General features: G+C 42.7%; 1 protein-coding gene across 2 annotated transcripts; it reads left to right on the top strand.

Annotated features, from left to right (window-relative positions):
* On the top strand, nucleotides 1–3,589 carry LOC144714298 (ras-related protein RABE1c). 2 transcript variants are annotated; one of them, XM_078589019.1, is made up of 9 exons: nucleotides 1–160; nucleotides 244–380; nucleotides 1,222–1,294; nucleotides 1,376–1,476; nucleotides 1,577–1,642; nucleotides 1,728–1,825; nucleotides 2,333–2,395; nucleotides 2,505–2,614; nucleotides 3,255–3,589. In XM_078589019.1, exons 2-9 carry the CDS (start codon nucleotides 308–310, stop codon nucleotides 3,514–3,516), a joined length of 846 nt encoding a protein of 281 aa, XP_078445145.1. In that variant the 5' UTR covers nucleotides 1–160; nucleotides 244–307; the 3' UTR covers nucleotides 3,517–3,589. The 2 variants fall into 2 exon arrangements, with proteins under 2 accessions (XP_078445145.1, XP_078445146.1); XM_078589020.1 differs by having other exon boundaries at nucleotides 2–160; nucleotides 2,505–2,597.
* Nucleotides 3,590–11,559: the final 7,970 nt, after the last annotated feature.

Here is an 11,559-nt window from a genome sequence, read left to right as displayed (position 1 = left end):
AAGTAATATTCGGTATTTTTTTCTCTCTTTTTTCAAAGCTCAGCTATTCAAGGGACGTTTCTGACCCGCGTCTACCCCTCTTTTCCCCTCTCCGCGCGCCTCTCCTCTGCCCGGATCTTCAGCCCTGCTTCTTCCGGTGATCGATATTCGACCGATTCTGGTTCGTGACTGTTGTAATCTCGTAGCCGTGTTAATTTTCCATCTTTTGATCCATTTTTTTCCATTTTTTTCTTCTTATTTTAGCCGGATCTCGCGAAGAACGCGCGCTTGTTTGTTTGGCGCCCATCGTCTCATCGATTGCTCCGCAATGGCTGCTCCTCCTGCACGGGCCAGGGCGGACTATGATTATCTTATAAAGCTTCTTCTGATCGGCGACAGCGGTGAGCGGATCGTCGTGCGCTTTTCTCAAATTTGCTGTGTGCCCGATTTAAGCCGTTTGCCGTGCTTTTTACTGGCTTTTTCGCGTCTCCGTCGGTGACAATGTGTTGCTGGAGATCCCGATCTAGGGCTCCGCGGCAGTTTATTTATTTATTTTGTTTTTCTGCTTATTTTGGGTTTTTGGTGGATCATCTGATGGTGAACTTTTCATCTGCTTGATATGGTGGTTAACGTCAATTTCTCACCATACGATATTGCTAACTCGGGGAAATTCCGTCACCCTATTATACATCCATCGCGTTGCTATTTCAAATAGGAATCTTTCTATCTGGTTGGGTTTACCCTGATTAATTGCTTATTTTTACTGATTCTAGTTGGCGAGAATAGTCTATAATATATCTATTCGTCATGAAATTAAATTCAGCTGTTGATTTGCTATCTCTTTCACCCGTTGGGTGTTATGTGGTTGAAAATTAGAGAATCTAAGTTGAAAATATTTTGTCCTACTCTCGACTATAGATTATCGACGATGAAATTATTGAGCGTTTAAAACCGATAACAATAGTCTTTCCCACAGAGCCTTGGTCTCATTAAAGGAAATACTTTTTATTTGGGAAATACTGCTGTCGTGATGAAGAATTTCTTCTAATATACTAGTGATTGCTAAAACAAAGCATGTATACCCAAAATTTTTCTGCCTGTTTTTTGAAGAATGGCTTGATGATTTGCATAAGCTCAACAAAAGCTATCGGTTGTAATGCATAAAATGGTTTTCAGAACAAATTCTCCTTTTTATGGCCGCAACCAATTTTCTTATCCCTAAAAAATAATTAACTGCCGCAGGTGTCGGGAAGAGTTGCCTGCTTCTGCGGTTCTCCGATGGATCCTTCACAACTAGTTTCATCACTACAATTGGGTGCCTTGATCGAATCCGATAATTCTTTTGTATCCTAAAATTCTTTTTTCTCGTATCACTCACATCACAGCATTGCTGCAGCATTGATTTCAAGATAAGAACCATTGAACTCGATGGTAAAAGAATCAAACTCCAAATTTGGGATACTGCCGGTCAGGAGCGATTCAGAACAATTACAACGGGTAAATTCTTTTTCTGGAGAAAAAAAAAAACAATTTGAAGAGGAGTGTCAGTCGTCGTTTATTTTTTACTCATTTTGCCCATTTCATCATTTTTTCACAGCTTATTATCGGGGTGCGATGGGTATTCTACTGGTTTATGATGTCACTGACGAGTCTTCTTTTAACAGTATTCCTTCTTCCTTTATTCCTTTACCGCCCTCCCCATTCTTTCTCTTTCTGTCTCATCGGTGCCAGCCCTTCTCATTTTCCAGACATTAGGAACTGGATAAGAAACATCGAGCAGCACGCTTCAGACAACGTGAATAAGATATTAGTTGGAAACAAGGCCGATATGGATGAAAGCAAGAGGGTAGCCATCCTTGAAAACTCTTCTCTCTCTCTCTCTCCTCTCCCTCTCGTTTTCTCTCTCTCTTTCCCCTCTCCTCTCTCTCTATCCCATTTTTCTAGTTTCTCCCTCTCTCATATCTCTCCTCTTCCTCTCTCTCATAGCTATCCTTCCCTCTTACACATTTTTCTCTGTCCTCTCTATCTTTCTATCCTCTTTCTCTCGCTCCTCTCCACCTTTCTCTCTCTCTCACTCCTCTCCACCCCTCTCTCTCTCATAACTTTCCTCTTTAACATTCTATCCTCTTTCTCTCTCTTATAATACTCCTCTCTATCTTTCTATCCTCTCTCTCTCTCATTCCTCTTCAATTCTCTCGCTTCCTCTCGCCCCTTGCTCTCTCTCTCTCTCTCTCCCTCTCCATCCATCTCTACCTCCTTCCCTCACTCACTTTCTGTCTATACTCTACAACTCTCCTCTATCTCTCTCTCTTTCTCTCTTTAACTCATATTTAAATTATACACGATCTTGCAGGCTGTACCCACTTCCAGGGGGCAGGCGCTAGCTGACGAATATGGCATCAAGTTCTTTGAAACTGTAAGTGGTTTTACTTCTCCCGTGCTTGCCCTGTTAAATTATCTATTCTCTGTTACTCTCCATAACTCTCTCTTCAATATCACCATGTCTTTGTCGTGTCGGGAGGCAGAGTGCGAAGACGAACCTGAACGTTGAAGAAGTGTTCTTCTCTGTCGCCAGAGACATCAAGCAGAGGCTGGTGGAAAGCGATACCAAATCAGAAGTGGGTCAACCCCTCTGGTCAACTCTTTTCCTCTTCTACATCCGCAATAACCTTCTCTCCATCACTTTAAAAAAAAACCTTCTCTTCATCATTATCTATATTAATCTCCATCTCTATTGCTATCTCTAAGTTCACTCTCTTTGTCTATCTTTATCTATATCTCCAATTCCCTCTTTATCTCTAATTTGACTCTCCATCTCTATCCATATCTCCAACTCCATCTCTATAGCTACTTTTTCCTCTCTATTTCAATCTCTATCTTCATTGGTACGTCTATCTCGATCTCTATCTCTATCACAATCAACTCTTTTGCTATCTCAACCTACACTTCTCTATCTCCATCTCCATCAAGTCAAACTTTATTGCTTTCTTTAACGGCAGCTCTAAGTGTCTCTCCATTTCCATCGTTTATCTATATCTGCATCTGTGTCTGTATTCGGCATCTCTTGTGGGCTGTTGTGTGTAATCCGTATAAACTCTTAAAAAAAATGTGGTATTTCGCAAAAAAAAAACTGACTCTGTCTCTCCTCTCTAGCTACAGAATCCAATCTTAGAAAGTAGAATTCATAATCCTTTTTCTATCTTGTCAAATGAAAAAGTTTTTTTAGGTGATTGCTTCTTTTCTATCTCTATCTTCATTTGTGTGTGCCGCCGCAGGATCGGACGATCAGTATCAGCAAGGCAGATCAGGGTGCGGGAGATGGTGCTGCGGCGGCGCGGTCATCCTGCTGTGGGTCCTGAGTGCTGCCGCCAGGTGGCAATCGGCCATTGGATCCACGCTTTGACCATTGGCAAGACAGGCAGTTTGACCCCTACCTCGCTGAAGCCGGAAAGGGGAAGAATCCATGCTTGTTCACACTTTGTCGCCCACCTCTATATTCTTTTTTCCCTTATTTTTGTGTATTTTCTGCATTCCTAGTCATGCCATGGCCGCTGTAAGAACCCCTAATTTTTATGCTTTTATTGTGCTTAATATTCCAGATAATTTTAAATCGGGATGGTCTGATCATGATACAAACCTCGGTCTAGGTTCGTATCGGAAGGAGGGTAGAGGGCGATGCGAGGTAGACGATCCCGAGGTACGAGAGTTGAAATGGGAATGATAGGAGGGGTCAAACAGATAGGGCAGGGATCGACCAGGGACGAGCCGCATGATGACGTGGTGAAGGGTTGACGATTGCGGGTATGGGGATCGTCGGAGACTCGAAGAGAACCGAATGGCAACGGTAGGGATCAGATTGGAGGGGAGTCGGCTGAAGATCCTGTTAGACAGCCTTTATTTTTATTCTTTTCTTTTCTTTTGTTTTTCTCTTCTTAATGTACTAATGGGGCACATGATATAAGTGGCCCATTTCGTTTAAGTGATGTGGGCCCACCTTCTCACTCTGTATGGCCTTTTAAAGACCAATCCCGTTCAATAGAATTAAGTGTGTTTTTGGCCAAAACCCTAGCCGACAGAGCTTCAGGGCAGAGAGCAGCTGGAGAGGAGAGAGGGCTGATGCAAGTTTGACATGGTATTAGAGCAAGTCTGGTGAGCACATTGCGCCTCCCTTCTCTCCAGTAGAAACCTTCCTCTCTGTTCCACTATCTCTCTCTTGCTAGAGGATTCACTGTTTGTGAAGAGGCATTTCGAAATCTGGAATGGAAGACCAGAACAAGATCTCTACCACTGTGGCCATCACAGATCGAGACAGGGTCACGATTTTGCTCCCTGATATCAAGATAAAGTTCAATGGGCTTAATGCATATCAATGGCGTAAGCTGGTGGAGTTATCTTTGGAGGCTAGGTTCCTTGGAGACCACCTTGAGGAGGATCCAATAACCCCTGGAGATCCAAGGTATAAAGTGTGGAAGTCAGAGGAGTCCCTTATCCATCAATGGCTTCTTGGAACTATAGCCTCTGATATGGTAGACGATTACCTTTATGTGAAATCTGTTAAGCAGATGTGGGAAGAAATTATCAAGAGCTGTTCTAAGCAGCGGATGGATTGGAGAATTTATGAACTCAATGCACAGGCCATTCATGCAAAGCAAGGGGAAGCAACCATCATGGTTTATGCTAGCAGATTGAAGGGAATTTGGAGAGAAATCGACCACTATTGGCCAGTTGAGAATCCCCAGTCCAAAGAAAGAAAATACACCCTCAAGCAGAGACTCTTTACCTTTCTCATGGGTCTTAATCCAGAATATGAAAGTGTCCGAAGTCAGATCCGTCATCGTGAACAGCTTCCAGACCTTGATGAGGCAGTTGGAATGCTTTTAGACGAAGAGAAGAGACTGAAGCTTACTCCAGATGCACTTGGTGCAGGTGGCACATCTGGAGCATTCTCCACTAAGAAGAATGATTCCAGGGCTATCCATGGTGAACCAACCGGAATATCTCAGTATGCTGGAAACTCAGTCCAGAAACAGATGCAAAAGGGAGACACCAGGGACACTCTTTTTTGTGTTTATTGCAAGAAGCGAAATCACACTAAAGAGACTTGATGGAAATTAGCCAACAAGAACCATCATCAGCATCAGCAGCCTCAACAGTACAGGAAAGCATATGTAGCGACCTCTGACACTCAAGAAATGGGAGAGATCCCCTTGGGAAAGAATCAGGTGGATGAAGCACAACAAGACACAGGGGAAAGTGTTCATGCACTGAAGGCTGAGGTGAATCGCCTTAAGGGATTATTGGGCTCTACATCCTTGGCTCATTCAGGTAAAACTTTGGCATTGTTGGGATTGACTTCTTTCCTAAATTCTAGTGAAAGCACCTGGATTCTAGATACTAGGGCAACTGATCATATGACCCTAGATCGGAATCAGTTTGCTTCGTACCTACCATCAATGAGCCCCACATGGTAATAACAGCTGGTGGAGGAATTTTGACTGTTGCTGGGATTGGAAGTATAAACCTCAATATTGGTGTACTCAAGAGGGTGTTACACGTACCTGGCCTCAGGGCGAGACTGATTTCATTGCAGAAGTTGATGACAGTGGATGGATGTTTGTTCTTTATAATAATGGGTGTTTTCTCTATGACAAGGTAACCGGGAGGAGGACTTCATCGTGTAGTAGGGAAGATGGCTTGCTGCTCCTCGAGGGCTCCCCCGTCACCTGTCTCACCTCCATTAAGCTTCCTCAGGCTGTGGATCGGGTCCTACTGCTGCATAAGCAAATGGGCCATCCCTCTTTTGAGTTACTAAAACTATGTTTTTCCTCTGTTTTTGAAGGAGTTGATATTAGTACTCTGTTTTGTGATATTTGCCAACTGGCTAAGCACCGAAGGATATCTTACAAAAGATTAAATGAAAGGAGTTCAACTCCATTTGATTGCATTCACAGCAACGTGTGGGGCCCATGCCCAGTAACCAGTCTCTCCGGGCATAAATGGTTTGTGATTTTTGTGGATGACTGCTCCAGGTTAACCTGGCTATATTTGTTGAAGTCGAAGGCATAAGTATCGTCTGCGATTGTTCAATCTTGTGAACTAATTAATAATCAATTCGGTGTGAGGATTAAACGACTCCGATCGGATAATGCTAGGGAGTACTTCAATGTGACAGTTAATACCTACTGTGACCAGAGATGTATTCTTCATGAATCTTCATGTGTCAACACCCCGCAACAGAATGGGCTAGCCAAAAGGAGAATCAGACATACTTACAACAGCTAGGTCTCTACTCTTTCAGGAAAATATGCCCAAGCCATACTGGGGAGAGGCAGTATCAACTGCAATCTATCTCATTAATAGAACTCCGATAAAGGTAATTGGATACAAGAGCCCTATTGACCTTATGTCCTCAATCTATCCTCACATGACATTGAGGGCTGGGCTGATGTCCAGGATATTTGGGTGTGTTGTGTATGTTCACATGTATGCAGGAAAGCTTGATCCGAGGCCGACCAAGTGTGTGTTTATTGGGTACTCTAATACTCAAAAGGGTTATAGGTGCTATCACCTTGGGTCCAGAAGATTTTTTGTTACAACAGATCTGACATTTAATGAAAAGCAGATGTTCTTTGCCCATGAGAAAGAGGACACAGGAGAAGCTTCTGTGATAATGCAGCAAGACTTCCAGTTCCTAACTCTAACGACGGGAATTCTAAGTGTGGGAGAGGCCATTCCACATGAAATTGGTCAACCGGAGTCAGAGGGTCCAAGATGTGATGAAATGTTGCCACTGGCCTCTGAACAGACGATGGAGATTTAGGAGACATTCAAAGAACTGATTGTGCCCAGTGAAGGAGAAGCCAACGATGTTCCAGCAGGCGATGAAGAACAACATATTGAACAACTTGAGGAGATTTCTGGAACTGATCCAGTTATTGATCAGGAAGAGGAAGACCTGGGACGGCCAATTGCATTGAGAAAAGGGTACGAGGAGTTGTCGAAACAAACCCAGATATCCGTTGGAGAATTATGTCTCTTACGCCAGACTGAGCCCACAATACCAAGCATTCTTATGTGCTCTCAATGGAATATCTGTTCCCAGAAATGTTGAAGAGGCTCTAAAAAGTAGAGAGTGGAAGACTGCCATGGATGAGGAGATGGAGGCATTAAAGAAAAATCATACTTGGGACTTAACTTTCTTACCTCCAAGAAGAAAAGTTATTGGGTGTAGGTGGATATATACACCAAAGTTCAATGTTGATGGGACTCTAGAGAGATACAAGGTAAGGCTGGTTGCCAAGGGTTATACTCAATCATATGGCATCGATTACTTTGAAACTTTTGCACCTGTAGCCAAGTTCAATATTGTCAGAATCTTGATTGCTCTAGCTGCAAAGTTGGGATGGAATTTGCTCCAGTTTGATGTTAAAAATGCTTTTCTGCAAGGTGATTTAGAGGAGGAAGTGTATATGACTACTCCTCCTGGATACCAACTAGCAGATAGACCAAATGTGGTGTGTAAATTGCGGAAGGCACTTTATGGCCTAAAACAGTTGCCAAGGGCCTGGTTTGGAAAATTTTCCACAGTCATGAGAAGTTTGGGATATCAGCAGAGTAACGGTGATCATACACTGTTTATCAAGTACAGTCCCTTTGGCTCTATGGCAATTCTTAGTGTCTATGTGGATGATATAATTGTCACAGGAAACAATGAGGAAGAAATTCAACAACTTAGCCAGCGACTTTCTGAGAAGTTTGATATTAAAGCATTGGGGGCCTTGACATATTTCCTGGGTATTGAGGTTGCATACTCAAAAAGAGGGATTTTCATTTCACAGCATAAGTACATTCTGGATCTACTCCATGAGACAGGAAAACTTGACAGCAGATCGCTGGGAACACCAGTTGACATCAATCTTAAACTGGGTAAGGAGAACGATAGTCCTCCAGTGAATAAAGACTCGTTTCAGAGGTTGATCAGGAAACTCATCTATCTAAATCATACCCGGCCAGATATTTCGTATGTTGTTAGTACTTTGAGCCAGTTTATGAATAATCCATGTGAAGCTCAGCTCCAGGCAGCAAACAGAGTATTGCAGTAAAGCTACAGTGGGACTAGGTATATTGTTCACAAGAGATGAAGATGTGTCAGTAAAGATTTATTCCGATGCTGACTTTGCTGGTTCAATAACAGACAGAAGATCCACCTCTGGCTATTGTACTTTTATTGGGAACAGTATGGTGACATGGCGAAGTAAGAAGCAGAAGGTAGTTGCTCTCTCAAGTGCAGAAGTAGAGTTTAGAGCCTTACCACATGGTGTACGCGAAGCACTTTGGATCAAAGGCATCATGGAAGACCTTAGTTTATTCTCCCAAGGGATATTAAATTGTGCTGTGATAATCAATCAGCCATTGCAATTGCTCAGAATCCAGTTCAGCATGATAGGACGAAGTACATTGAGATTGATCGGTATTTCATTAAAGAAAAAATTGATGGAGGAGTTATCACACTCCAGTATGTGAGGTAATTGGAGCAAGTTGCTGACATCTTCACCAAAGGCCTTGCTGGTCCCCAGTTCCAGAGACTCATCTCCAAGTTGGGCATGATCAACATTCACGCCCAACTTGGAGGGGGGGGTGTTAGACAGCCTTTATTTTTCTTCTTTTCTTTTCTTTTGTTTTTCTCTTCTTAATGTACTAATGGGCACATGATATAAGTGGCCCATTTCGTTTAAGTGATGTGGGCCCACCTTCTCACTCTGTATGGCCTTTTAAAGACCAATCCCGTTCAATAGAATTAAGTGTGTTTTTGGCCAAAACCCTAGCCGATAGAGCTTCAGGGCAGAGAGCAGCTGGAGAGGAGAGAGGGCTGATGCAAGTTTGACAGATTTGGTAAGACAATCAAGGGGATAGGGGATTGCTGGACGGTCAAGGGGACGGGACCGAGACAGGGAGGATCGAGATAGTGAGCCAAGAGGCTGATCTTACCTTAAGTCTTGACTGCTTTCCTCAAGGGAGGGCTATACATATTTATAAGAAAAGAAAGCAATTTACCGTAAGCATGATATGACTAAAATGCCCTTAGTGGGCTAAAATGCCCTTAGTGTGAAGGGTTGCGCAGTGTGATGGGGGCGAGGATGGCTCAAGACCGGTTTCGTCCTATCCCACATCCCATTTTTTGGGGTTGTTCCAAAATGTCCTGTCTAAAAACCATCCAGTTGGGAACATGCGCACCCTGATATCCAGATTTCGTACGACATTTGGAATGGAAAAAAATAATTGTTCTCATCAATAAAAGTTTTAAACTTTCATATAAAATCATAATATGAAATTTTAGTACATTTTTCCCACATCGCAGCCAATACCTAAGGACATGATGGTTTTTCATCCCATAGCACAGGACATTTTTCCAAGATCCTGGACAGGACAGTTTTCTTCCCATAGCACACTCCCGGGCCTTGGGTAAAGCGAATAGATAAATGACTAGTGTGAGTTCATTATGTGTTTAAAATATACTTTCTGGCATTAAATCTAGTGATTTTTTTGTGAATGAATTTAGAGTTTGCCATTTTGGACCAGGAGCTGGTTAGACCGGACCTAATGGGGACTAGTGATGCGCCATTTCTGGGTGGACCGACTGGTCGGTCCAGATCCAGTCCGAAGGTCAAACCGGATTGGGACATATTATTAACTAATATTCTGCTCAGCCCCCACTCCTCGCTTCTCCAGCATTGCCACTCCCCCCCACTCACACACAGTCATGGTTCTCTTCCCCCTTCCTGACCCTCTCCTCACATGTGGGCTCGCCTTCTTTTCATCTTCTTCTTTTATTCTTATTTTTGTCTTCATTTATTCTTCTCTTCTCTTCTTCTTATTTTCTTTTTCCTCCTCTTCTTCTCTTCGTCTTCATTTCTACTTCTTTTTCTCTTCTTCAGTTGTTATTTTCTTCTTTGTATTCTTCTAATTTTCAACTCCTTTCTTCTTATTTTTTTCTTCCTCACTTGTTCTTTTCTTCTTTGAATTCTTCTAATTTTCAATTCATTTCTTCTTCTTTTATTCTTCTTATTTTTCATCTTCCTTTCTTCCTCTTCTCTTCTTCTTCCTTTGTTCTTCTTATCTTCTTATTCTCTTAGTCTGATTTTCTTCTTCATTTTCATTTTCCTTTATTTCAATTTTCTTAATCTTCTATTTTGTATCTGTTCCACTTGTTTTTATTTTGATTTTTTTTTCTTATTATGTTGGTTTATAGTCTTGCACTATTTCATATTGATTAGTTCCAAATTTAATCAGCTTTGGATTAATGGAATTGGGTGAAGACAATGTATTGTACACTACAATAACTGATTTAGGGATAATGGATAATGCCTATCTGGCTGACACCCAAGATCCCCATCATCAAATTCATCGATTATCCTACAATGCTATACTAAAAATAGTGATAATAATTATAAACAAAAACTTTGCATTAGAAAGTAAAGAATAGTGACCAAGAATAAGACTCATAGCACATCAAAGTTATAGAAGCACCATAAAGCATGCCATATCAAGGAACACAATGACTTAAAATCTCCTATGGGTGTGAAAGCTATCTCAGGTTATTTTGCAAAGACTATAAGGAAGCAAAAAAAATACTTTTGTTGGACCTCTTTCTGAGTGTGGATCTACTGTTCTCGCTCATTGACCATCCAAATTTAAGAAAGTTTTATCCTTCTATGCACAATGAGATGATACATATATTCCAAGTTCTAAGACTGTACAATGTTCAGCTGTTGAAAAAAATATGCAGGAAAATTTGAAGCTGAAAAAGGTACTGAAGCCAATATAAAAAGTGTCGCTCACAATGGACACTTGTAAAACCTTTAACCGAGTCACTATACTTGGGATCACTGTGCATTGGATTGATACAACATGGATAGTTTGTGATGTAACACGACCTGCCGGGATCGAGCGGCGCGCGTAAACATCACAAGGAGTGGAGGTAAGCGGCGGAGCGGCATCACGAGGCGGACGCTTCGACGGTGGTTGCGGAGTGGGCCCGACTTCGTTCTGTTATCGAACTGCAAAGAAAGGCGTCGTCGTTGCGGAGCGGAGGCTGTATATCCTACTGCGATCATCTACTTGCAGCGGCAAACTAGCTGCGACATGTCATCCAACAACCGTCTCCTCTGAAGCTTCTCTAGGAGATCGGAGTGACGGGCAAGTGGCTACGGACGGCGCAGCGGCATAAGGCGACTGCCTCTACAATCTAGCGGTAGACTAGGAAGGCTTATCTAGGAAAACTGTAACTAGCTATGGTTCAATCTAAGAAGGCTCTAGCTAACTACGAGGGGCAACGCTTCTAACGGCTCTAAGGCTCTAGCTAACTCGTGCGCGATAAGGATGATGGATGCGACGCACGATGAGTTAAGGCGATGGAGGCAACTGAGTGCGGTCGCGTCGACTAAGGGTGGCAGAGGGTTCTATCAGCGATTGAGGACGACGGATGGTAAGGCAGCTAGAGGCAGCGGAACGAACTCGGCTAGAGGTGGCTGACGGTGGCTCGGGCGACTAGACGTGGTGGGGTGGCCCGAGGTGGTCTAA

Source organism: Wolffia australiana, chromosome 17, assembly GCF_029677425.1.
Source record: "Wolffia australiana isolate 7733 chromosome 17, ASM2967742v1".
NCBI lineage: Eukaryota > Viridiplantae > Streptophyta > Magnoliopsida > Alismatales > Araceae > Wolffia > Wolffia australiana.
Note: the sequence above shows the minus strand (reverse complement) of the source record. Positions and strands in the feature narration are given on the sequence as shown.

Coding starts and splice junctions, on each gene's coding strand:
- LOC144714298 (XM_078589019.1), top strand. CDS start 308: ATGGCTGCTCCTCCTGCACGGGCCAGGGCGGACTATGATTATCTTATA. Junction 381..1,221: donor TCTTCTGATCGGCGACAGCG/GTGAGCGGATCG, acceptor TAACTGCCGCAG/GTGTCGGGAAGAGTTGCCTG. Junction 1,643..1,727: donor TGACGAGTCTTCTTTTAACA/GTATTCCTTCTT, acceptor CTCATTTTCCAG/ACATTAGGAACTGGATAAGA.